Raw genomic sequence first — 27655 nt, 5'->3', positions numbered from 1 at the left:
TTCGTCGCGCAAATCAGAAACTCAGCAAATCATGGCAATCATTCTCTCAACTTCCAAAATCGCAAAACGATCTCCGTGCTGACGTCCTTAACGGTACCGTGTGGCTGGATGCCGTTCCCGGTGACCTTGATCTTGGAGAGGTCCGCGTCCGGCACGACGATGGCTTGGAAGGGCGAGCCCGGCACGTGCTGCTCGTTGAAAGTGATGTTGATACCGTAATCGCCGACCTCGGTGGGCAGATAGGCGACGGAGCAAGTGCCGTCGCCGTTGTCCCTGCAATTTATAGCGGCCTCGCAGGGACCCTCGACGGTCACGCCTAGACCACCCTGGCCGGCGCCGCGGGTGTCGATCACGAACTCGGCCGGTTTGTTCACCACTCCGTGGGAGAGCCCGGGCCCGGAAGCCCGCACCTTCGCCGGGTCGGAGCCGTGGACGCAGGTGAGCCGGTATGGCTGGTTCGAGATCGGTTCACCGCCGAAGCTTACGCCCAGCAGGTACTCGCCGAGCTCGGTGGGAGTGAAGTTGACCAGGTAGCCCTCGTGGGTCGGCACCACGTGCGCCTTCACGCGGTTGCCAGACGGAGCCGTGATCGCCACCTGGAAGTCCGCCGCTCTGCCCGCTTCCTGCGTTATCACGCGGAACTGCTGCAGGCTGTTCACCGGAGCCGCTGCGAGGACGTTTGCGGGTTCTCGTGGTGAGCCACGATGCGCGTCTTTCGCTCTTTTTTTTTTTTTTGTGTTTGCGCGACGGGACGACGGCCCGCGTGCGAGCGAACGTCGCGTTGATTTGCCGGTGAAATCGCGGTGGTCATCGAAGGGTGGATTCGAGAAAGGTTGTCAGGAATTGACATGAGAGTAAAGATGAAATAATCGTAATAATTCATTGAGTGAACTCTGCAATTCGTGGTAGAAGATCTGATATAAATCCTTCTTCTTCTCTTCTGATGTCGTATTTTTTTGAAACACGTCAGGATAAAATAGGCAAAATTTTCACCAGCAAGTTCGACGGGACGTTCGTCTCGCGTGATATTACAATGTAACAGTTAATTCTGCATTGAATCGTGAGAAAAAAGCCGTTTGCTACATATACAAGCCCGCAAATGTGCGTGTAAATTAAGCAGAGCATGTTCCAAGACGTATATAATGACGTCGCGCGCTTATAAAACATAAATTTCAGGTAAGAATGCGTGTAATTAGAACAGATATATTATTTAGCGCGTGCAGAAATAATTATTTAGTATTTCTGAAAAAAAAAAAAAAAATATATACGGATCCTTTCGAACAGATGATTATATTCGTTTCGAATTTTATATATATCTCATGGAATCAAACTGTTACGTTTCTCCGCGAGATTCCAAGTAAAGTTTACTTGAAAGACGCAACGCGTAGAACTCCGAAGCGTAATATTTTTAGAAACGCGAAACTGTGTGCGTGTCACTGTGAGGAATCTGCAAGCGCAGTTATAAATAAACTATCGGTTTGCGCTCCAGTGAAGCATCTATTCACGAGACCTTGGCAGCGCGAATCTCGAAAATCTGGGATAAATGTCTTCGTAACAGCTCTAAAGATCCCCGAAAAAGAATGTCGGCTGTATACGTCATGAGACAGGAATTATTTTCTCAATGCCGGAAGTGCAACGTGATTTACCGAGTTAATGCATTGCCAGTATATGTCATTCCCTAGTCAAGTGAAATGTTTTACTTCAAGTATAAAACTAATTACACTCATAAATTCTTCTAATCGCATTCTAATAAGTTACCAAAATAACCCGTATTATATGTATATTAATTATTAAATTAAGTTTCTTTAAATTTATAGTGTATATTCTATATATAATGTTTTAATAAAATATAAAATATAAAATAAAATAATTTTTTATCTATCAACGAGCTATTGTAATATGTAATAAAAAATTACTAATTGTGCAATATACAACATTAGATATAATGTTTCATTAAAGTAGTTTTTACTATGGTTACTATGATTTCAAATCACATACTTCAAAAATATTCAACATAGTTTTGAAATACGACACTCCGTAATTATCGTGGTTCGATCATGTTTTGTGATTAGTAACACATTTATCAAATAATTAATTAAATTTTAAATAGAAATAGATAGCGTGTCGTAAAATCGAAATATTAGGCAACATTTTAAAAAATGGAAATTGTACTCACTCGGTTCCAAGCCGTCCACCTTGACCTTGGACACATCCACGTGAGGTTGAACGTTGACCTTAATGGGACACTGGGGTACCTTCAGACCGCCATAGTTGAGATTGACAGTATAATTCCCTGGTTGAGGTGGCATGTAATCTACGGTGTACGTGCCATCTTCATTATCCGTAAGTGAAAGCGGAAGTTCCCGATCTTCAGGTGACAACAGTTTAACGTCCAATTTACCGGGTCCAGCCTCTCGACAATCGACATTAAAATGCGTAGGAATGTTCGATTTCACGCCTTTTTCGAGACCAGGACCGAAGGCGGAAACCATAGCGGGATTTAAAGGTGAGGCTATTTTAACCCTATATGGAGATTTTTTCGTGGCCACTCCGCCATAATTTACCTGAAAGGAAATATTTTTGAAAAAATTAGCAAATTAAATTTAATATTTTTATGCATTAATTAAATTAAATAATTTAATTTATATAAAATAGTCGATTTTATTTTGTCGAGAAATTTCTATTTTAACTTTGACTATTGTAACTTTTATGGCTAAAAATGTAGTTTATTTTACGCAAACGTGCAATTAATTAATAAAATATAATATTTCATTAGAATAATTGGTGAATATTTCTATAAATTTTATATTACATTAAAATTATATTAAAGTTGCTTCAATCGAACAAATGTAATATGTGTGTAGCACTCAACTTTTTAAGAACCAAAATCCTTACCATCACAACATGCTGTGAACTTGACGTAGGCGTATAATGTGCTTGAACAGTTCCATCTCTCTTATCGTCTAATCTGAGAGGAACTTCTTTTCCAAGAACATCTTGAATAGAAATTTCTAAAGCCGCATTACCGGCTTTTCTCGCATCCACCGTAAAGTGCGTCGGTTTATCTTTAGCAACGCCTTCCGGCTGAATTCCTGGTCCATGAACTTCAACCTGCAAGACAACATATCCATAATTCGTATATTTATCTTATCATATAAATCAATTAAAATGACATATTATTAAATTGATCAATATTGAGTTTATCAAATATAAAAACCGTAATTTTTTTAACGCATTATTGTGAAAAATATTTTAAAATATGAATATCCAGCAAAATATCCAGGACCTGTACATATACAAATTGTACAATACAGATATGTTAAAGAACTGTCAATACGAAAAACAGTGAAAAAATAACGAAGACTCAGATTTACCTTTTCCGGATCAAAGTCCGTCTTCGGCGAAATAGTCGCAATGTAAGGCGACTTGGGGATGTCCTCGTTATCGCAGAGGATATGGACCGCGTATTGTCCCGGAGCAGTAGGCAGGTAAGAAACGTCGGCGGTTCCATCGCCATTATCATTGCACTCGATCTTCGCCTTGGACGGGCCCTCAATAGAGAAGCCAAGGGCGCCGGTCTCACCGTTTGTGTCCACCGTAAATTTCGCCGGATGACCGACAACGCCGGTGTACAAGCCTGGTCCGAAGGCCCTGATGTTGGATTCCTTGTAGGGACCAACATTGACCTCGAAGGGCGACTTTGGAATTTCCTTGCCGCCATATGTGATCATTACCACGTGGCGGCCTTCCTTAATCGGCGTGTAGTGACATTTGTAAGTCGTAGCGTCAACCTTAGACATTCTAAAACAATTTCATGTCGTTATTAATAAACAAAATTAAAGCGCAATATTATACAAAACACCGTATGCTCTTCTTTCAATTATATTTTCTTTTTTAAATAATTTTTTACAATTTTTTGACGTTTGAAAAATTACATAAAATTAGCAAAGTATAATTCGTATAAATCGAGAAATAAAATTCTACGAAAGTAGAGTACCTGCAAATCGGATAATGTTAAACTTACTGCACCGGTCGATTGACACCTCCCGGGCCGATCACGCGGATGTCCGGTACACCCTCACCGGCGTCCTTAGTAACGACAACAAAGTCGGCGACGTCCTGAACGCGAACGCCGGTAGGCAACAACCCTCGTCCGTATGCTCTGCATTTTTTCGCATCGGAAACTGGTGCGATGTTGACGCCGACGGGGCTTCCGGGTATGGGCTTGCCGGCAAAGAAAATATTGACGGAATGCAAACCCGTCACTGGCGACACGTATTCACATCTCCAGATATCTGGCGAGGTCTGGCGCAGTTTTACCGGCACCGCGGTTTTGCTACCCTGCAATAAAATCCAATATGACAATACTTGAATAAAATAATATTTGGTGTAACGATACAGAAGAGTTAATTGTTTGTACATTACTTTCAATAATACGCACAATATACAATAAATGACATCAAGATCTTATTTTTACCTGAGGATCCAAGATGATGACTTCCGGCACACCACGACCAGCATCCTTCGTAAAGATGTCGAAGAAGGTAGGTCTGTGCACCACGATTCCTTCCGGTTGCAGACCCGGTCCGCTCGCAGTGACTTTGCTCGCATCACCGGCGTGTCCTTCGACATTGACGACGTATGGGCTCTTCGGGATCTCTCTACCGGCGAAGAGCACTTTCACTTTGTGCGGGCCTTCCGTCTTCGGAGTGTACGACACCGAGTATGTCAAATTCCTGTCCTTGTTAAACCTGATATCGACCTTGAAAATACAATTGAGACCATCAAGATACGCGTATGACACGCACAGGAAACAACGAAGAGACACAACATGACGTTCGTTCAACTTGCACCGTGTCACGCGAATAATTATATATATATATATATATATATATATATTGAAATAATACGTAATCGTCAACGGTACACAAATAGCCATTGCATCACATCGTGTCCACGTTCCACGGCGTAATTATCTTCCATTGCGATAAACATCTCTCGACTTCCGGCTTTGCACTCGACAATAGGCGCCGTTAGCACGTTTCTACTTAATATTAGATACAGGTTGCTCCGTTTTGGATTGAAAAGGACCCGTACCTAAGGGTCGAAACGTAGTGTTTCTAATAAATTGTACTAGCCAGTTAGGTCGAAAATTTCAATAAATTTGTATGGTTTTACTCATCACTGGCGACTTCATTAATTTTATCGTTAAAATTATTATTATTATTAACCTTATTATTCTTCCGATCAATCTCTTTAGAAAAAAAAAAATATATATATATATATATATATATATTCGAATATTTAAAATATATTGTATTGATATTTATGATAAAAAACCTTCAACATTTCCTTGTTAGTGTTAAATTAATCCTTACCGGTAGTTTGTTGCCCTTAGAATCGTCGACGATGACGTCTACGTTACCCTTGCCAGCGGAGAAGGTTTCCACGGTAAAGTTAGCTGGTGCACCGACGATCGGACCGGTTGGCTCTATACCGGGACCATAAGCGCGCACTCTGCATAAGAAAGAATCATGAGAAAAGATAATTTTCGAGCACTGATCATGCAACCAGCGGCCGCAACGTTGTTACATCAATACGTTAAATAAACTCATTTGCCATTCAACGTTACAAGCGTTGCTCTGTTGCTACGGTGATTTGCGCGATTTGCATCGTTCTCTTCTAAACAATATTGCAAGCGCGTAACGTTCTGCAAAAAACTTGCGTCCACTCAACTATCCGGTTAGTCCAATTCGGGGCTTCCCGTAAAACTTTCATGTACACGTATATGTATATACAGAGAGAAAATAATTAATGGCATTGTACTATATTTATTCGTGAAAAAAATCTCTAAGAAAATGTGAAGTGATGTTGAGAGCGCTAATTAATCAAACTCTCGCTCGTTTTTCTGTTCAACAAATTTGCAAATCGGAAATTCGCCAGCCGCGCACTATCTTCATATTTACTCTATCAGGCGCTTTTGTGTACATATATATATACAAAGTAGCGATTAGGAATGTGGGTTAAGAGATAGATCTAAAACGCTACGATCAAGGCGGCGAACATTAATTGCGTCAAAATCGTTATACGTCAAAATATATGAACATTGCGCGACTTACCGCGGCGGTGGGATGCTGCGACCGAGAAATGAGAAATAAATTGGTTAATTAATCACAATCACTATACCAGCAATCTACGCAAACACTTTATTTCTCATATTTTTATCATACGTGTTGGCACGAGAAAAGAAATGAAGAAAACTGATCGTAATATATAGCGCTGATTGCAGCACTTTGGAATTTTTTACAACACAATCTTAAAAAACAAAAAATTATTATAAATTGTAATAATTTATTTACAATTTATAGTAATTACTTGGATAATGTTTAAATCATTATATTCAATTGTCATTATATTTCACTAATCTTCTGACTTAATAATAAAAAAAATTATTTTTGATAATACAAGTGATATATCAACGATATTTTTCAGCTTTCTTGAAGAAAACTCTTGACAGAAGAAAGGAAACGTTTTTGTACTAACATTTTAAAAATGTACAAGTGATTTGCATACAGTAATATAGAATATTCTTACCTATTTGGATTTGTGCGAGGACGCAAAGGCGCACCTGTCTTCAATTTTGCGCTTGGATATTGCGACAAGTATGTCATCATTGACATCTCATCGATATTCGGATTTACCATCTCTTCGGGTTTAATGAGCTGCAACAAGAATGATTTATAAATGTAATTCGTAAAGCGTTTCGCGAAAGAAAATTTTCTTTTTTGTTCAGAGCCTTATGCTACAAATTAAAAAAAAATCTTTTAATACACATAAGTCATATAACAGAATTAAAATGCATTAAAAAATAATTAGATACAATTGAGAAATTTTTTATCTCAAATTTTCTTTTTAGAGCTTTATGTTACAAATTAAAAAAAAAATATTTTAATACACATAAGTCTTATAACAGAATTGAAATAAATTAAAAAATAATTAGATACGATTGAGAAATGTTTTATCTAATAGAATCTAGATGAATGAATATTCTAGCGAACCTGAGGAATATTGAGCCAGTCGTCGGCGAGGCCCATCGCCTCGGACGCATTCTGGATCGCATCCTTGGGATTCCAATCTTGCCAGTCCGGACAGAGACCAGGTGCGACAGCGTCAACGAGAGCGCCCACCGCGCGACCGTCGTTCCAATCGGAGGTGAAATTCGTGATCGGCAAATCCGGGACTTTCGATTGTATCCAGTGCATCAGTCTTTGCTTCGGGGTAGCGCCCTTGTCGTCGCCGTCGTCGCCGTCCCACATGGGCATAGAGATCGAATAATGCAGGATCAGGGTCCATATTAGGCCGAGGATCAGCTTCAATTTGCAGTCTACGATGTCCGAAGAATCTGCGAAATTAGAGAGAGAGATGTCAATCTTCGGCGCGCAAGTGCCCTCTTAAATCATATAATACATTAGATGGACAATGTCGAAATATTGGCCCCAATTCAAAAATATATTTACGAATCTTTCCTCTCTTGTGTCTCGTTACATTCGGCAAAGCCAGATTATTATTCCTCGATCACGTATGTAGAGAACAATATATTTGCAAAAATATAGTAACGTGTGTCGAAAAAAATTATAACATATGATAATAATACAATAATATTTTGTAGAAATTTAATTCTCATTTCAATTCTACAAAATTTATATGTAGAGGATTCATGTAGAATTTTTATTCTTTAAAATTTCCATTTTACAACTCTAAATACTTCAATTTTGAGTAATAATTTATTAATAACTGAGTGAGTAACTTCCTTTCTTTTGCGGAAAGAAATTCCATTAATAAGTTTTTTCCTTTCTGTTGCGTAAAGCCTTATTATTCATCCGCACATCTATTATACCGTTCAATTACATGAGTAAGAACAAGTGGGCGTTATTAAAGAAATATTTTTCCGCAGTTCATTTATGGAATCAAGCCGTTGCAGTCTTTCACAATGTAAGCTTCGAAGTGATGCTAACGAAAAGCAGAGTGCATCTTTACGCAATGAAAGTGCTAATAGATATTCTCAACGTAGTGATTCATATGTTGAGCAATAATCATCAATATTGTCAAATAATCATAAATATTTGCAGAATCTTTGATATTTTGCGAAATGATATAAATTACGATATTTTAACAAAATCGCATACAAGTTTATATTCAAAATATAAAATGAGAAAAGAATGAAATGTGTATCACATATAGCATACATTATTAAAATATAAAAATGCCTAAGTAATTCCTTATTCTCTATTTTGCCAAGAAAACATAATCAGCTTAGGTACAAAGATCATACTAATCTTGAGAGAGAGCACACTTGATCTTGATTTAAATAACAGAACCTAAACAGATCTACAATTATATATCGTGCACAGTAGAGTTATTTATACTTGCCAAGTCACACTTGCTTTTCAATATCAATGTAAATAACAGAGGAAAGCTTTAGTTTATCAATTAAATATATATATATAATTTCTAAAAAGATTAAGATAATAATAATTTAAAAAAGGTTCAACTTTCTATTTTTTTATTCCAATCAATATTCCAATAATTCACGCATGTATACAATTTCGCGAAAAAAAAGATTACGTTTTTATTAATAGTCGCCATCTCGTTTCCTCGGCATGTCATAATAGTAAAAAAAGCTCGTGATTATCATAAAATATATATATACGTATAAATGACACGTGAGGATGCGTTCGCTCGTGCAAATTTAACCGAATCTGAGCCGCCTCGGCTATTTTTGACGTTTAGCGACATTCGACATTGTCTCGCAGTCGATGTACGTCTGACGTGGATGAATCGCCACTACTGTGACGATTCATTCGAACTATTTTCAGCAATTACCGCGAGCTAACCGAGTGATGTCAGCAAAAACGTAATTAATGCCGTGACACGCGAGCCGGCCAAGCGCCAGCTAATTCACCCTGTGACGCCGAGCCCCCGAGATTCTCGAGAGCGTTCGTATACGATCTGCCACCCACGTAAATGTTACGGCTTTGTCGTGACGAATAATTAAACTATCAAGTGTAGTATAACGTCTTTCAAATCTGATTAAAAGTAAAAAAGAGATTTCTACGATATATTTTATAGCGAAAGGATTAAATATTATTTCAATATATTTTATTTTGTAATAGAAAAATAATATAAAAATAATATACATATATATATAAGAGCAAAGAGAGAGCAAGCACTCTCACAAAAGCACGCATAATGTTGTTAAAATTTAAACATTGATAGAGTTTAATATATTAATTTCTAAATATATATCTATATTAATATAATCTATATTAATATAAATATTAATATAATATTAATATTTATATAATCTAATCTATATTAATATAAATATATACATATATTTACATTATTACATGAAGAAACAAGGATTTTATTTGCGCTTTGTAATATTACAAAGGCGCGACACAACATGAATAATATGCGTGAAAAAATGGGAGTGAAATGTAAGATGCTTCTCTTTTGTTTGAACACTCGAAATGGATACCCATTGTCGAGCCTCTCCTTGGAGTCGCAATTCACTTGACCGCGATGTAAAAATGCATTCGTAAGTGCACGAGTTGCAGAGAAACTCTCTGCACGCGTACGATGCGCACTAAAAGAACGTACGTGTGAAAAAAATTACTGTAAATAATATATAGAATTAAAAAACTACCAAATATTATATTATATATTCGATAAATTTGAAGATCTAATTATAGTTATATGCACAAAAACTTATGCATTTTTTGTTTTGTTTAAAATATAAACATAGAATTAATACAGTTAAAAAAGATTAGCTTTTAAATACTGTTAATTATAAATGGAAATCTTGTATAAAATTTCATTCAGTGCTATTTTTAATTATGGCAAAATATGGAATACGTATACAATATATTAAATACTGTTAATTATGGATGGAAATCTTGTAAATTGTAATTTTATTCAGTGCAATTTTTAATTATTATGGCAATATATAGAGAATCTGTAAAAGTTCTGAAAAACGTACAATAAAATTTCTACTAATAAGATGTGATGATAAATGAAAATCGAATTTAAAGAAATCTTATGTTGCGCTTTTCCGTCTACAATAATTGGCTTACTATCAACGCATCTCAATGAGTAATAAAGCCGGAGGGTCAATTGTGATTCTCTTGATATTAGATAATAGACGTGTTTGCTTCCAATGTTGTAGATGCTATAAATCTTTATAAAGAATAATTTTTACAATGAGATATGATCTTTTGTGCTAATTATTTGTAAGCACCATCAAGTAGAAAAAAATAAAAACTTCCTATTTTATTGTATATTAATTTACGTTATAATATTGAATTATAATGTATGTATGTATAAAGTAATGGCAATTATAAACGAGATGTCTAACGTTAATAATAACTTCAATTGTATTATTTCAACAATATATTTTGTTCAGATCTAAGCTTTCACTGAAAATCTTCGAAATTTATTTATGATTTTATGTCTGCATTCATTCATCGACGATTAACTCTCCGACTCTGATTGTGTTCATATTTAACAACTCTACTATTGCATACCTTTGCATGTATGTATTTATGTATATGTGTGTTTTGATTCTTACACAGTGCCTCAAAACAAAAACAGGGAAAAGAATTTATTCATATTGTTTTTTACGTGGACTTGCTATTACTTTACATAATAAAAAATTATGATTGTCAGTCTTTTGTATTAACGATTATTGAAGCACGAAATAAAACAATTAATGAGCAATTATATATATATCAATAAAAAAATCGTCGATTCATTTTTATGTGCCGAAGTAGTACTATTTTTGAAAATGTCAATAACATCGATATTCGGAATTTCAATGACGTAATGCAACAAGAATTTCAATGTTATTGATATACATACATATGTGCAAATAAACGCAACAAGTAAAATTTCATTAAGAGAAATCGCAGCTGTAAATATAGAATCTGGTATTAATGGAATGATATCCAATTATATACATTTTATACTCTGAAATAACAAAATATAAAATAATGCTGCCACATAAATACTACATATAATTATAATTTTAATATTAAACATAAGTTTAAAAAAAGATATGTATTTAAGTTTATTTATTTATATATTTACAATATAAATTTATTTAATTTATATAGTATATTTATATAATTATAAGATATTTATATCACAATTAATTCTAATAGATTATGTTTCAATATTTATTTAACATCTATAATAATTTCATAAATTAATAAAAAATTAAAAATTAAATAAATATATATATAATTTATTGAAGATATAAAATGTCGAAACAGCAGTAAAATTTAATTCGTCGGTATAGTAAAGACTGTTCAAACGTTCGTTGTGAGGTTAAAAAAAATTAAAGTCAATGATGTAATAGATATATAGCCTAGTCCCCATCATAAATATACATCAACGAATATTAAAATCTTCCAGCAGAAATCGGAGGATCTTAGAAATTCTGAGAATCCAAGGATTATATATACTGCTTTTAAAAGAAAAAATGATAAAAATATTCGCAGATTTAGCTTCTTCAATACTTTTTTATCCGACCGAGAATAGTTAGAATGATCTATTCTCGGATCAAGAATATATGTTGTGTGTAAAGCGTGAAACTCTTAAACAAATCTTTATAAGCGTCGTTTTCGACGAAGTTTGAATGAAAAGAGAAGAATAAATAATGTCAAAAAATAAATTCACACAGATATAGTACTTTCTTCATTTCTAAATTTTCAAACAGAATTAGATATTATAAAAACATTGTAATAGAAACTATTATAATTAATTCAATTATTTGTTGCATATAATTGATTGAAATTAATTCAATAATTAATTATTAAACGAACATACAATTATACAACGGATTCCCTTAATATTAAAAGCATGTGTCATGTGTCATATTATAAATAGCTATTCATACATATACGAGTCATTGAGTCACTTGTTATTCTAATATGCAATTAAAAGATTCGGCCAAGTATCTCACGCATACACTTGCCTATGTGTGACGTTTTAAACGCACATATCCCATGGCGAGTTTAGACGGTGACGTCACTGACCCTCGAGAGATTACCTCACTGAATCGAGGATGCCAGGTAAGACCTCCACCGATACGATCTTCTCCTTTCAATCGTCAAGGTGTGCCGTAGACATGTGTCAAAATGCATCTCGGATGTAAATCTTTGGTTAAATATCATTCGAATGCAATTATTTGTTTATTTTAATTTTTAAGTTAAAATGATTCATATATATATATATATATATATATATATATATATATATATATGTAATGTAATAGTGTGTGAATTATATATATATATATATATATATATATATATATGATTTATATATGTATATGTCAAATAATTGTGTTAATGTATATTAATTATGTATTTCTGTGTATAGATTGTAGCTAAGGAATATGATATTTGAAATAATGCAATGTTTTTAGAATTTACTAAATATTTAGTATTATTAAAGATTAAGTAAAAAAATTAAAAAATTATTAAAGATTAAGTGAAATTTCAGAAAACATCCATAATATTTTAAGTTTAATCTTAAAAAATATGTAAAAAGTATGTTGACATCTGGAGCTTGAAGTATTTACTTATGATATGTCTAAGGTATTTCTGACGGGTCAGATGATAATATGGCAGATAAACACATTTCAGCAATCGAAAATTCGACTTAACACGTATAGAGACACAATTTCATGTGATTACGCACAAACAACATAGTCTCTTAATGTCAAGGTTTGAGAGTGAAAGTAATCGCTCCCAATATATGCACAAATTATATACGGAGAAACATTATAATTCCGAAAATATATTACTCGCATAATATTATTGTTATTTATTTTTGACATTGAATTATGCTATATTGGATAAATCTCTGAAAATAAATAACGTTTTTAATCCGCAAATTTTCAAAAATGAAAGCTATTTATACACGAAGAAAATAACAAAACTATAAGTAAGTTCCTATGGTTCTATATAATGTTTATCGTTTCTTTTGTAAATAACAAGATTGTAAAATTTGCATCTCCTCATTACAATATACAACTATATACTTTTAATTTATCAATAATTAAAATTTAAAATCTCGTGATTAATTTATTAAGTATTGTAAATTGAACCTGCTTTATATTATAAATTATTCTTATAGCACAAAATACCGTCACATTTTTTCTTTCCTCTCAAAACCTTTTTTTACATGCAGATTCTTTCAAGCTTTAAGTAATCTTTTGGCATAAAAGCCCTGTTAAAATATTAAAGAGGTATTTCGCGAAAAAAAAACAAAATTGAAAAAGCGTCGAAAGATCATTTCCGCACGGCGATAAGCACTCTAGGAAAAGAAAGAAAGAAATGAAAGTCGGCCACGTAATAAACGCGAAGAAAGATGTCCGTGGTACCAAGGCGAGCTTGACCTTCACCTGATCTACATGGAACCGCCTATTTTCCTTCTTTTGCTTCTTGATGGTCCCCGCGAGATACTTCCCGAGAGAATTTCAGAATGTCCTTCACATAATAACGCGAGTATGGCTTCCGCTGATATCCGATAATTTACAATCGAGTGGTCTTTAACGCTCGGGCTCTTGCGGTCATCTTAACCGAGATTGCGATGATCTAACATCAGGCACATTAGCCTCTTAACTGGCAATATAGCTTCATACAAAGTTCTCGAATGCAAAAATTTTTCAGCGCGAAAGCTCTTAATCCGTCGCATACATGTTGCATTTAACAATAATGCAGTATATAAAATGAAAAAAATAAATAAAAATAATTATTTTATTGGATCAATCCTTTTGCTCTATCGTGGAAATTTGAAACGTATAAATCTTTGAATGTCATATTCTCAAAATTAATTTTCACATACTTTATTTTTATATAAAAAAATTTTTTCTCCTTATTAGATGTCAAGATTAAAAATAATGTAAGGATGATACAAATATCATCAATAATAATAAAATATCTACGATATTCAAAACAAACATATAATGCACAAAAAAAGTTTCTAATAAATAAATAAATATTATTTAGAGATATGTATTATTTAAAAATCTTTGTTTATCAGCACGTTTCTCTCTTTTGAGATATTACAGGTTGAAAAATGTAATGACATCATCGATGATATATTCAATTGCGTCATTATACCAGTCACAAGTTTTTACTCAAGGATGCGACAAATTGACATCGTCAAGTAAGCAGTCATCGATCTTTCAGTGCAAATATGAATATTCCAAAATTATACAAAGGTTATCGTTTCTCAAATAATTTATTTATATTTTACGATGCTTGATCCTTTATTTATACGTTAAAAATGAAAATTGCCATCTAATGAAATATTAATCGGCACCATTGTGTCTTTTATCTAGATTCTTTTGCCAACAAGTGGTTACAGACGCACGTGGTCAGACAGATAGTGCGAACTCGACAAATCGTAAATTTGACATCAAGACTTTATTGAAAACTGAGTCCCCAACATTATAAACTTGCTCTTATAAATTCTTTATATTTCTAATGATAAATAATTTCAAAACTAATCTTTAAAATTTTGTTAAATAAAATTCGTGGTAAAAGGTTTCATTACATATTTGCATTTCTAAAGATAAATTTTCTCAAGTTTCTATGGCTGATAAATAAATATAATTTAAAATGCTTTGAGAGAGAGATATAAATTTTGTTTAAGTCAGGAAAAAATATATTTTAAGTCATTCAAGAACTGTGTGAATAAATGTGAGGAAGCCGAGTCATGTCTTGTCAATTTCTTTAATTTAAGAATTACGTCATATTAGCGAGAGAGGGATTTTTAATCTAAATTTAATGCGGATGGATGAAAATGGATGATGTGATGTCAGTTTGTTCATTCATGAAAAACACGTGAACAGCATTATCCCATCACTACCCTCTGGTTTCCCGGGTAGCCCGTCCCGGGCAAGCGTCATCGATCCACAACCCTCTCGCTATGCTCTACAATCGCTTTTATTTCGCCGCTCGATGCATTCGTGCTCTATATAGCGGTTGATCCCGAAACTGAGAGCGAGGACAAGCAGAAATATTCCGCATATCATTATACCAGCCGAGCGGCTTTCATCCAGTAAAAAGGGAATAGTTTGAAATACAATTTTACTATTCGTGATCTCGCCACAAACAGAATCTTGCATTCTGATGTGGCATTTTTTAAAATATAGTCTTCTTAAAACAATTTAAGAATTAAAATTCAGATTTCTATATACCTAATTTAAAATTTCTAATTAAATGTAAAACTAAAATAATTCGATAAAATTTTCGATATACATATCATCGAAAAGTTAATAATAATGTTAAGTTTTTTCTCAATTTCGTAATCGCAATGTGTAAAATGATTAAATCTTAGTGTGTCGCGATATCGTAAGATTCTCTTTACGTATTATCGGTCAGATCTACATAGATTTCCATGCGCGTGAAGCGCGCGATAAATTATTCGCTGATGCCTGTCCTCAAATTTTGTCAACTAATCACTCACTCATCATAGCTTTCAACTACATTTTTCATCGTGCAAACAAAGGCATATTTAAAATATTTAAAGATATTACAAATTTCGCGCATAATGGTTGTGATGTTAATTTGAAATAAGATATCAGAATAGGAAGAGTGTACATTCTATATTTTTACAATACGCGGTAAAATTTTTTGATTTTTTGAAAATGTAAAATTATTTTGTAAGACTATATATTCAGAAATGTGTAGAAACATTCTATAAAAATTAAAAAATTATATGTAATGCATCGCGTATAACTTGCTTTCTCTCAACGTTTTAAATATAGCCTTTTTATTTCATTTTTCTATTACCAGTCCCATTCATTTTTTATAAAGTGAGTAATTATATTCACTTTTATATATTATCATTTGTTATTTAATCTTTGCAATTATTTTATTATCATTATTTTCATTTTATATTATATCAATATCTCTTTAAATTAAACTAAGAATATTTTGTTAGCATATTTGATATATTATTGATTTGAAATAAAATTGATGATATATAATAAAGTAGCATTGATGTTTAATTATTAGTGCGTTTATCATAATCAATTATATGATTATCTATTATATAATTTACTGATTAATTAAAAAATGATCTCACGTACACACAATACTCTTAAAATTTTCGAAACGCATCTGCGCAAGTGTCTATAAAGTACAGAAATCTAAAGGATCGATAAATTCAATCTACGTAAAATCCGCAATCACGCAGGCTCGTGGTAATCTACCACGTGGTGGTGTAACGTATGGCGAGATTGTAAATGAGAAGTCTCTCTCTGAAGATTAACCACAAATTAAAAATTAATTGTTTGTGTAGCACAAATTTTCACTGAGTTATAAGAATAGTCATGTTATTTAAGTCTAAATCTCTATTTGTTTGCAACATGAATTTCTTCTAAATTGACATTAATATTAAATTTTATAAATATGGGAAACAATATCTCACGATTATTTATTTTTCAAACTTATGGTTTCTCTTTCTAATTATAGAAAGCATATTAAAATAATATTTTTATCAGTGACATATACTTTATGTATATACTTTAAGCTAATAAGATTTTTTTCTGATTCTGCACTGAAAAAAAAATTATTGGATTCGGATAAATATTTATTTCAATAACGCCTAACAAATCATTTATTTGAAACAAATAAATATTTATCAGTTTTGAAATAAATTTTCTTATATGAAATTCTTATATAAATATTTTTCACATCAAATTAATATTATTAGTTTCAAATAAATAATTTATTAGGCGGTATTGAAATAAATATTTATCCGAATTCAATAATTGTTTTTCAGTGTGTTTATTCAATTTTGATCACTTCTCGATCACTTAATCTAAGCATGGAACATCAGCATTTCTTAGAATAATAATTGTATAGAATAACAATATCTCACGATTATTTTTTTTTCAAACTTATGGTTTCTTTTTCTAATTATAAAAAGCATATTAAAATAATATTTTTATCAGTGACATATACTTTATGTATATACTTTAAGCTAATAAGATTTTTTTCTGATTCTGTTTATTCAAATTTGATCACTTCTCGATCACTTAATCTAAGCATGGAACATCAGCATTTCTTAGAATAATAATTGTTTCCACTCGTAAATCCATTAATCAGCTTTTGCACCACTCAAACGATGAATTTCACTATTTTCAAGCACTACTTTAGACAGGACGAATCTATTTTCAAGCGTGGTCCAGCATGCACATGGCATCACTCACCGATATTGACGATCCTGATGCCCTCGTCCTCCAGGAATTTAAGAGCGACGGACACGTTCTCCAGCTTCTGGGAGCGAAAGGTGGGCCGTTGGTTGTGTTTTGGTAGCCGCTTCTGGGAGAGCACCTCGATGAGGCTCACCAGCCGAAGACCATCGGATAGGTCGCATTCCAGGTCGCCGATGTGCTTGTTCACCGCCTTCAGTCGTTCGTTTGCCCATCTCGTGAAGGTGTTCTGTTGAATTCGCTTCCACTGCGCGTCTTCGGCCAGTTCGCGCTCGAACATCTCGTCCTCCTCCTCCTCGGCGGAGTTCTCGCACTTAACTGACTTATCATTCTCATTCATTTTATCGGCCGGTCCGCTGCTACGCTCTCACGGATAAGGGTGGTGGGGTGCGCGCCCCTGTGTTGGTACCTGCGGATCGTAGTGTTTGTAGTCGCGAGTGCTATCAGTGACGAGAGCAAGATGCGACTATGTTGGTGACTCGAGAAATAGCGATGGGCACAAACTAATATCGGTTTGAATTTTAAAGAGCTTTTTTGCTCCGATGCTATGAACGCTCGCTGTTGTCTGAACAGTTTGTTTGTTGATTAGCTGACCTTCAAGTGTATACATACGAGTTTGATCATCGAATTTATGCCAATTTAAATGGCTATATTAAAATATAATTTAAGTAAATTTATTTAAAAGCAATGCGTACATTAATTTGAAAAGTTAATTAAATATAATGAACTTTTCAAGATATAAAATTTATATATAAATATAATGTAAATTCATACACAACTGAATTAATGACTAAAATAGTAAAAAATAAAGCTTAATCTTAACTCTTGAATTTGTTAATCTGCAAATATACACAAATGTACACACACAAAGTAATTTAAAATATATCTATATTCTTTTATCTATTATTATCTTCTTCTTCATTATTAATTAATTTCTATATCTGATAAACTTGACAACAGGTATCGATACCACTCGGAAGTGCGTCGTGCCCATCACTAGCGCGAGTACGCACACCTGTGAAATAATCGAAAAAGAGGTGGATGTCGGTGAACCTACCTGCCGTGTGCCGGCGAACGAACGTGTGAGTGTACGTGCTTATGTATATGAGATGCTGACACGATCAGCTGGAGCAATTCTGTTTCTGCAGAAATCAACGAGTCAACGAATCGCCGGTAGATCGTATTTTGGGTCACTTAGGATGCGTTAGCCGAGAGATTTTCCTTGGGACCGGTACACTGTCTCCTTGAAATTCCTTTTAGGGTGATCGCTCGTCCTGATTTGCAGATTGACGATTCACCTGCGCCGCGAAATGTCGCGATTAAAAGATTGACGATGTAGAACAAAATAATCAATCATATTATAGGAAATACACAATTGCATTACAATATATAAAATAACATTTAAATGATTAATTTTTGTAAAATAAAAACTTGCAGCTGAGAATAATCTATCTTCACAAGTTTTAAAATTCATCAATTTGAACCTGTTGGAGAATAAAATGTTTAACAGAAACGTTTATTTAAACATAGTAGAAGATCAATATATTATTTTTTAAAATAAGAACCTCAACATCTTATTGTTACTATTGATTAAATTAAGTTTGCGGAAGTGCATCGAATCGCGATCAGCTTCGCTTGAGTGAAGACTCGCGCACGTGTTTGACTAAACTTATAACTCTCGTTTTAACAAGTTTTACATTCAATCTTTAAATAAAATAAAGTACCTCTTAATTATTATAAATAGCGGCACATTCAGAGAAAATTACTCGTATATCTTTTTTGTTTACTCTCGAGTCCCAATACATTTATTACAGCACAAATATATTTCTGCTGGAAAGCATTCAAAATTAGGTGTCAATGAATAAGATAAAAAAATATTTCAATTTACAGTGGACCTAAGACATTTATTTACTGGAAATAATATTATCTCCATTTTCTTAATCGATGTTATCGAATTTTATGTAAAATAGCATATAATAGAAAATTAATCAGACGCACGCTAAATTACGATTCGCGAAGCACGGCGAGATGCCAAGTTATTTTTGGTACGCACACGTATACGTGACTTTTTTCCAAGGTCTAATATTACATTTGAAAGATGAACTTCATAAACGCGAACATTGTCTGAGATCTGAATAGAGAGCTAACATTTTCACTTATCTTTTTACAGAAAAGAACAGTTTATTTTATAAACATTGCAAAATAAAGCATTGCGCATAAATTAATAATAAATACGATGCACACAATGTGTAAAAATAAAATTTATTACTCCGATTTAATATATCTCGACGTTGCAAATAAATACAAAATATCTCCTGACTAAAAATAATGTTTTAAACTAGAATGTAGAAATAATAGTTTCTAACATATGTCACGTTTCTCTAACACATTTAACAGATTAACATGTAAATTAGTATTTGTGAGTGTGTTATATCAATTTCTTTTTTTCTTGCATAATCAGTTGATTTTCCAATGCATTTTTTGTTTAACACATGAAATAAAAATTTAGATGAGATGACGTGATGATTTTTTTTATAGTGACACTTCAGTCAAGAAGATTCGAAATTCCACTTCACTCAAACATAAAACGATCAAGCTGTCATCGAACTTCAAGATTTTACCACTTATATGTCTTTATATTAGAAACTTAATTAATATTTCTTTGAATCACGATATACAAATAACATATAATTAAAAAGAATTATTAGATCTCATATATGTATATGTTTCTTTCTCATTATAAATCAAATTAATTAATACTAAAATCGATCATTAAAATAATTATATATGATATTCTTTTGCAACATGTAAATTAGTAGAAAATATTTTAAGAATAATGATTTGTTTTGTAATAAATGCACGCATATTAAACAATTCTTTCTATATCGTGTTTACAATTTTTTTTTAAATTTCCTTCGCACAATTAGCAAAATATTAAATTACGTAAATTTGCGGATATAAAATTACAAGGTATAGACACCATTTTTTCGACGAACTATCAAACATTCTGAAATCACATCACACATATATAAACTTGTTTGTCTAATTGGAAGAATTCCGTACCTCGTACGATCGAGTATGATTCTGTACCAGCGGTCTACGAAAAACTGTCGACAAGAAGTCGCGCAGCTTTGCGAATCTCTCTCGCGTTCCGCTTAAAACCCTCTCCGCACTACAGTGCTCTCCAAAAACGTAATGCATCCGCAATCAGCATAAATAAATCGCAAGTATGGATTGCAAACACTTTCTCAACAAATTTCAAACAAATTACAAGCGTAAATTTTTCCTGCGATCAAATGATTTCACATTGAAAAAAATAGACTGTATTCAAATTAGATTAGAATTATAGATTTATATAATTAGTATTGGGACTTATAATAGTAAAAAATTTAAAAAATTCTATATTTATTCTCTTATTTAACGCGACTATTTCCTGGGACAATCGAGAAGTAAATAGATGTATAAAAATCTATCACTTCAGAATTATTTTATTACACCATATGTAAGACATATTTAAAATTAAAAAAGATTTCCTGAAACATGAAAGAATTATTTTAAGAATTCCTTCAAAATTAAAGAAAACTATTAATTCATATATCTAAACATTTTAAAATTTGTTCTTTTTTATAAACAACATATCTTCTTTTTAAAACGAAGCTGATTTCGATTTATCGAAGGTATATTTCTCGATCAATGCACATGCGCAATATATATTTAAACTAAGTATTTAATTAATGAATCTGAAACACTTTAAAAAAAGCATACTTAGCGATATGTTATCATTATTCGTCAACGTTCGGCAAGATTATATTGATAAATTTGATAGATTGATTTATGATTGACTACTATTCTCTATTCGTAATATTAAAGCTTTAAATGCTCTATTAAATTTTACTAAATTCTTCAACAAATTTAGGATCTCAAAATATCTTCTTAATAAAAACGTACAATGAGATTTATAATTATGTAGATATTTAACATGCGTGTAAAAATTTAAAACTTGTTAAAGTATAAAGAGATAAAATTTTCTATAATAAACTTTTTGATTAAAATTTTATCAGAAATTTTATTTTTGATTTAATTAGCATTCCATATAATACCGAAAATTAGAAAATAAAGGCACATAATAATCTTTCAAATATTCTAATTAAGAAGAAACAAATCAAGTATCATGAGATATTTTATCTACATACACTAAAAAAATGCATTTGACTGAACCTTTTAACTAAAATACTATTTTATTAATTAAACATATAGTATTTAGTCAAATATACGTTTTGTTAGATTTAATATTTATATTTAACTTAATAAAAATTTTTATACATGTTCAATTAACAAAATAATCTTTAGTTAGAAGGTTTACAAATTTTGTTTAGTGTACAAAACGATAGATTAATTTAGGATTAAAACAATCATTGTTTCGATTCTAATCGTTATAAAAAAATCATTCTAAATTTCAGCCTCGACGTTTCGTTTATTTTTTTTATTTCCGACAGCGATTATCTTCGTTTTGCAATTAATTGCGAACCGATGTCAGCAATTAGGAGCGACGAATGCCGACGTGGATCTTACATACACAATGTCAACAATAAACTTCTCAAACGACGCGGATACTCTCGATCGACACAGCGCGGTTCGTAGACGATTACTGACATTTACGTTCACGAACCAGGAGTCAAACACCACGTCGAGAGAAGTTACTCGGATTCGTGAAGTTCCGTCCGAGAATAGTACGCGCTCCCTCATCCATACCTCATACTCTTAGACGAGGGGCAGGAGATTCATCTATATATATATATATATATATATATATATATATATATATATACACACGCATTGAGACCATCCGGACCCTCTCGTCGTCGTCCACCCTCTCGGAGACGCGTGTGCGAGGAACGAGTTTATATTCGTAGACGAGAAGAAAACAAAGCAAAACGGAGCCGGTTCGTGACACTGAAGAGAAGAATTGAAACGATCATTGTTACGAGCCAGCGCGGTATTAAGTTCTCGCTATCCGGATCTTTAGCGCGCACAATAATAGCAGTTTTAGTGGTCGCCTGCACTTCCGGGAGGGAAATCAATCCCGCTTCCTAGCGCGAAAACCTCGTTTAATCGACGATCAACATTTGATAAAATTTTTATAATTGCATCAAATTAATGTTATCAAGAAAAATATATTTTTTATGCAGTGTATTTAAATAAGTGCGAAACATTTTAGATGATTCTTTGTCGACAATTGAAAGACGTTTCTTATATAAACATATACTAATTTTTATACCTCCCTAAGAAGTTACACTTTTCTAAATTTTTATTTTTTTTTCTCAAATTTCAGACAAATTAAAAAAAATGAAACGAAAAATATCCACCAGATTTCATTTTTTTAATTTGTCTGTTTGAGAAAAAAAAATAACTTAATTTTTATACCTCTTTAGTGTAACTCCTCAAGGAGCGATAAAAGAGTATAATGTTTATATAAGAAACCTCATTCTTAATTTTCGATAAAGAATCATCTAAAATTTTTCACGCACTTATTTAGATACACTCGTATATATTTATATACATATTACATATATATATATATATATATATATATATATATAATGTTCAGAGAGCGAAAAGAATGACCAAACACGATGATTCAAATTAGAAAACGTTTTATTTTTAAAACACGATTAAAAAACGCGTTTCTTTTCGCTACCCAAACATTTTTTAATGTTTTACATATCGATTCGCATACATATTTATCTGTAAAAAATGTGACCCATTAACGCGTGCCGTTCGAAAGGTAGAAGAAGCCAATATCGTCCTATACAATCGTGCCATAATCTTATGCTCAAAATCTTCGCCCATATATGGATCGTTCTCTCGGCGAGTGCGTTCAAAGCGAATTATCGCTTATAGCTGTTCACACCGAAAGAGTTTCTACTTATAAAGACGCAGCGACCATACATGGGCTAAAAGTCGATTACACGCGCTGCTTTTACTCCTCCTTCCTTTCGTTACGCCGCGCGCAATCAATGAGCCTTGAACACTGGGATTCGGTCTTCGATTTGACTTACTTGCTCCGGAATTCAGAGATTTGATTGACTGTCGAGCACCTTTCGATGACGGCACTTCTAATGACGGATAAGTAGAGATGATTGGAAGCGACGTTGAATTCACAGCCTCATCTATAAATTTTATCTGTTTTCTCTTTTTTTCTATATATAATACTGTATATAGTGAATAAAGTATAGATTAATTATAATATGTACATGTATTACCAATTGTGCTCTCCGATATCTTTTTTATCTCTTCTCAACTCTTACGTTAAAGATAAGGAAACACTGATCAAACTTTCTGCCTCTTGCGCTTCGTTTAACGATATTTTCGTTTCAAAGCGCAAGATACTTTGCTCTAATTGATCCATTGAACACTTTGAAGCGGAATGAATGTTGCAACATTTATGGCATTTTTGAATGAAGCAGGTTTGATCGATTCGAGAGCGATACATGACGCGATTGACCAATCACAGCCATTTATTCTTCAGAAATGGCTGTGATTGGTCGATACGTCATTAATCGATCTCGGATCGATCGAACCCGCCATATTCAAAAACGCTATTAATTGAAAGAACAAGAATTATGCAGTCTATACTTATTACACTTATATAACATGATATACAATAATTACCAATAGAAAAAACTATATGTACATATATAAATACAAATGATAATATTTAATATTTGTATATATAAATCAATAAAAAACTATCTTGTTAATATTATATTAGTTGATATACACTATACTTAAACATAAAGATAATTAAAAAATATACTAAAATAAAATCAAAATTCTCCTGGACAAGCTAAAAAATTTAAGCATAATATATTAATTTTTAAGATAAATTTATCTTTCAGTGTATAAATCATTTTAAATCTAACAAGAATAAATGTATTTACAATAAAAATGTATATACATATGCGCTAATTAATATCACCAATATCGATCATGTAAAATAATTCGTATTCATTACAAAATGGCTCACAGAAATCTTGTAATAAATCACATAATTAAACAACGTAAATTATAATCAAATGTTAATATTTTGCCTGCTTATCAATAAGCAAACTTTAATTATATATGGTTCATTATTCACATAATACAATATACATTAAATAAATAAACAGATTTTTTAATTAGCTAAAATAAAAATGTGAAAAGATAATAGGAAGAACTGAATTTTATTAATACAAACCTCTATAGCTAGATTCAATATCATTCTTGAATCTTTATTCTATATGCAAATGATTGTTAAATATTTTCAATTAACAATTAAAATATACAAACATAAGGTAACGATATATTTTGATTTGGTTTTAATAAAGAATTAAAATAACTGTTTCAAAATTCTAGTAATCTTATCTTGTTAATAAAGATATAGATTTGTTTAGGATTGTGAAGATGAGACTGTATATATAAAATGTGAGCAATAATAAAAATTAAAGACTACAAATATTTTCTACTTCTACTTGATACAAAAGCAATAATAAACATTAGTAGGCAGCATTTAGATGCATGTTTACATCCAAGTTATAAAAATATTCAAGTCATAAAAATCCCTAAATATGATATTATAACATGAAAAAATCATATAGTGCTTTCTCATTTTAGTTCCTTATTCCTAACATTATTTCTCTTGCATTAAAACCACAGATTTCCAGTCTTAAATAGATATAAACCAATAATAAACATCGTATTAAATTTCTCATAAAATACAATTATGTACTAACAGAGATAACTGCTTTCCTCGCTGCCTCATCTAAATTATTTGCTGTAAGAATAGGTAATCCAGATTCGTCCAAGACCTTTTTAGCTGCTGTTACATTAGTGCCTAATAAAAAATAAATCGCTACAAAAATACTTGAAATTTATTTGGAAATTATATTACCAAAACATAGTAAAATAAAATATATAATAAAAATAAAATAAAATAAAATATGTAATGAAACAATAGAATATATAAATTATGAATAATAAATAAGAAATTAAAGAAAAAGAATATTAATGTCTTACCTTCTAACCTTACAACAAGTGGTATTTGAAGTCCTAAGTTTCGTGATGCTGCAACAATTCCTCTTGCTATCGTTATACAATTCACGATACCTCCGAAAACGTTGACGAGAATAGCTTTGACTTTTGGATCTGAAAAAAAAAAAGAAATTTATATTTTATATTTATATTTAATATTTATATGTAATATTTAAATTATTTTATATATTGTAGATAACCTTCACTAAGAATTCTAAATGCTTGATAGACTTGGTCTTCCTTCACGCTACCTCCAACATCTAAAAAATTGGCTGGCGATCCTCCATTTAATTTAATAATATCCATTGTAGCCATGGCTAGACCAGCTCCATTTACTGTACATATAAAGATTTAGCCTTATATACTTTTATCAGTTGATTACATCACTCGTATATTAATATAATCATTATTTCATAATTTTTTACTCTTCATTTGTTCATACATTTAATTGACCTATTGCAGTCATGATAATGATAAAATGTATATTTTACCTAAGCATCCTATGTTGCCATCCATTCCGATATAATTCAAATTAAATCGTGACGCATCCACCTCTCTGGGATCTTTTTCACTGACATCCTCTAAAGAAAACAGATTTTGCTGTCTAAATTGAGCATTATCATCGAATGCGATTTTTGCATCTACAGCTACCACTTGCTTATCCGTCGTCTCTACCAGCGGATTAATTTCCACTTGTAAAGCGTCAATATCTATGAACAGTTTCCACAAATTTTTCAATTCATATACGGCTTTCTTAAGGATATCCGGATTGGAAAATCCCAGAAAAGTAGAGACATCCTTTGCTATTTCGTCATCGATTCCATGATAAATATCTAATGGGACAGTTTTTATTTGCTCCGGATGCTTTTCCGCAACTGCCTCGATATCCATTCCACCCGCTGGAGATGCTATCAGTACAGGGCCATTATGGTCACGATCCATCAGGATGCAGACATAGGTTTCACGTGCAATGTCCACTGACTCAGCTATCATAATCTTCTGCACCAGTATACCATCCTTTGAAGTCTGTTTAGTAATGAGGCGATGACCTAACATATTCTTCACGTAATTGGTAACAGCATTACGACTATTAGGAGGGAAAAGAAGGAAGATAACAAATTATAAATTAAACATAACATAAAATATTACCTACAAATAAATAAATTTTATATATGTGAAAAAAATTAAAATGTATAAAATATATACATATAATTTTATATAATAAAAATATAATAAAATAATTTTTATATAATAAGAATATAACACAATAAAAAAGCTGCTTTTAATAATTTCTCATTATTTGATATTACCTGCTTTTTGTGTAATATAATGCTTATAAATAAAAAATCTCATTATATGATATGCAAATTGTAACAAATTTATTAATAAATAAAATATATTAGAACTGTGAATGAGGGATATTTTGGAAAATATATTTTTACAAGAATTTAATTATTGAACTTACTCTTTGGTGAGATGTACACCTCCCTTGAATCCATTATCGAACCAACCCTTGCCACGACCTCCTGCTAAGACTTGAGCTTTGATAACATATTCATCTGCGTCTGTAAGAATAAATAAATAACAAATTATATAATATATAAGCATTATATATACACATACAAAAAATTACTTATAATAAATTATTATTATATCGATACACTTTAATGAATCACTTGTTCACCTTGAAAATTAACTGCATTGCGCACATAGAAAATATTTTTATATATTCTGTGTACAAATATATACATATACAGAAATGAGGAGAAATACTATGATACTCACGCAATTTTTCCAATGCAGAATTTGTCTTGGTTAGGTCGTCGACGATGGCGAAGTTTTGCACAGACACGCCGGAATCGCGCAGAAGCTCTTTGCTCTGGTACTCCAACAGATTCAAATTCCTTACACTTGACACGCAGATGACCTCCGTGGTCCTCTTGAAAAGATGCGCGGAACGCATTGATCGGCTAAAGACTCGCAGCATGATTAACCTCTAAAATACAACAAACAAAAATACTCCTCTCGTTCTCTCGCGATCAACGTTTATACGATTACTTTTCATTATACATACATTTACAATTGTAGGTTTCGTTCAATATATTGTTATCTCGCTACTATGAAGTTTCAAGGAGATAATTGTTACCGGCTATCATAACAAACTCGACAAATTTATGTCCATCGTGATCACGTGTTCGATATCTCGACACGTGCAGATACACGTGTCTGTTTTCGGCGGTAATTTCAAACAATGTAAATACTGTGGATATTTTTTTCTCTTTTCACATT

General features: G+C 32.2%; 2 protein-coding genes and 1 long non-coding RNA gene across 8 annotated transcripts in view; 1 reads left to right on the top strand and 2 right to left on the bottom strand.

Moving 5' to 3' along the window:
• The window catches only part of cher (filamin A protein cher), a 50227-nt gene extending 26748 nt beyond the window's left edge, over positions 1-23479 (bottom strand). Inside the window, exons 1-13 of one of the 6 annotated variants that reach the window (XM_029311761.2) lie at positions 23356-23479; positions 18354-18594; positions 17294-17705; positions 7059-7402; positions 6595-6722; positions 6120-6134; positions 5379-5517; positions 4478-4762; positions 4025-4341; positions 3375-3801; positions 2896-3111; positions 2177-2564; positions 98-667 (exon numbers count right to left, since the gene is read on the bottom strand). In XM_029311761.2, the coding sequence (XP_029167594.2) occupies positions 98-667; positions 2177-2564; positions 2896-3111; positions 3375-3801; positions 4025-4341; positions 4478-4762; positions 5379-5517; positions 6120-6134; positions 6595-6722; positions 7059-7402; positions 17294-17636 (3172 nt within the window). In that variant the 5' untranslated portion in view covers positions 17637-17705; positions 18354-18594; positions 23356-23479. Of the gene's footprint in view, positions 1-97; positions 668-2176; positions 2565-2895; positions 3112-3374; positions 3802-4024; positions 4342-4477; positions 4763-5378; positions 5518-6119; positions 6135-6594; positions 6723-7058; positions 7403-17293; positions 17706-18353; positions 18595-20359; positions 20434-21872; positions 21940-23355 lie in introns of those variants that run through there. The other 5 variants (XM_029311760.2, XM_029311759.2, XM_029311764.2 and 2 more) reach the window with 5 other exon arrangements.
• On the top strand, positions 17056-19998 carry LOC114938038 (uncharacterized). Its single transcript, XR_003820975.2, has 3 exons — positions 17056-17808; positions 18257-18378; positions 19835-19998. It is a non-coding gene; the product is annotated as an uncharacterized LOC114938038 (long non-coding RNA).
• A 1051-nt stretch (positions 23480-24530) lies between the features above and the next one.
• On the bottom strand, positions 24531-27583 carry LOC146721879 (succinate--CoA ligase [GDP-forming] subunit beta, mitochondrial-like). Its single transcript, XM_029311691.2, has 7 exons — positions 27441-27583; positions 27152-27362; positions 26832-26931; positions 25858-26453; positions 25567-25701; positions 25352-25480; positions 24531-25169 (listed from the first exon to the last, which is right to left on the bottom strand). Exons 2-7 carry the CDS (start codon positions 27351-27353, stop codon positions 25057-25059), a joined length of 1275 nt encoding a protein of 424 aa, XP_029167524.1. The 5' UTR covers positions 27354-27362; positions 27441-27583; the 3' UTR covers positions 24531-25056.
• Between the last annotated feature and the right edge of the window lie 72 nt (positions 27584-27655).

The sequence above is a fragment of the Nylanderia fulva genome, unplaced genomic scaffold, assembly GCF_048542155.1.
Source record: "Nylanderia fulva isolate GAGA-0341 unplaced genomic scaffold, ASM4854215v1 Scaffold4, whole genome shotgun sequence".
NCBI lineage: Eukaryota > Metazoa > Arthropoda > Insecta > Hymenoptera > Formicidae > Nylanderia > Nylanderia fulva.
This window is presented reverse-complemented; position numbering and strand designations above follow the sequence as displayed.

What these genes read in the sequence shown, in the direction of transcription:
- LOC146721879 (XM_029311691.2), bottom strand. Translation starts at nt 27,353, where the DNA reads ATGCTGCGAGTCTTTAGCCGATCAATGCGTTCCGCGCATCTTTTCAAG. An exon ending in TGGCAACATAGGATGCTTAG is followed by an intron (nt 25,702 to 25,857) that starts GTAAAATATACA and finishes TTATATGTACAG; the next exon opens with TAAATGGAGCTGGTCTAGCC. An exon ending in ACTTGTTGTAAGGTTAGAAG is followed by an intron (nt 25,170 to 25,351) that starts GTAAGACATTAA and finishes ATTTTTTATTAG; the next exon opens with GCACTAATGTAACAGCAGCT.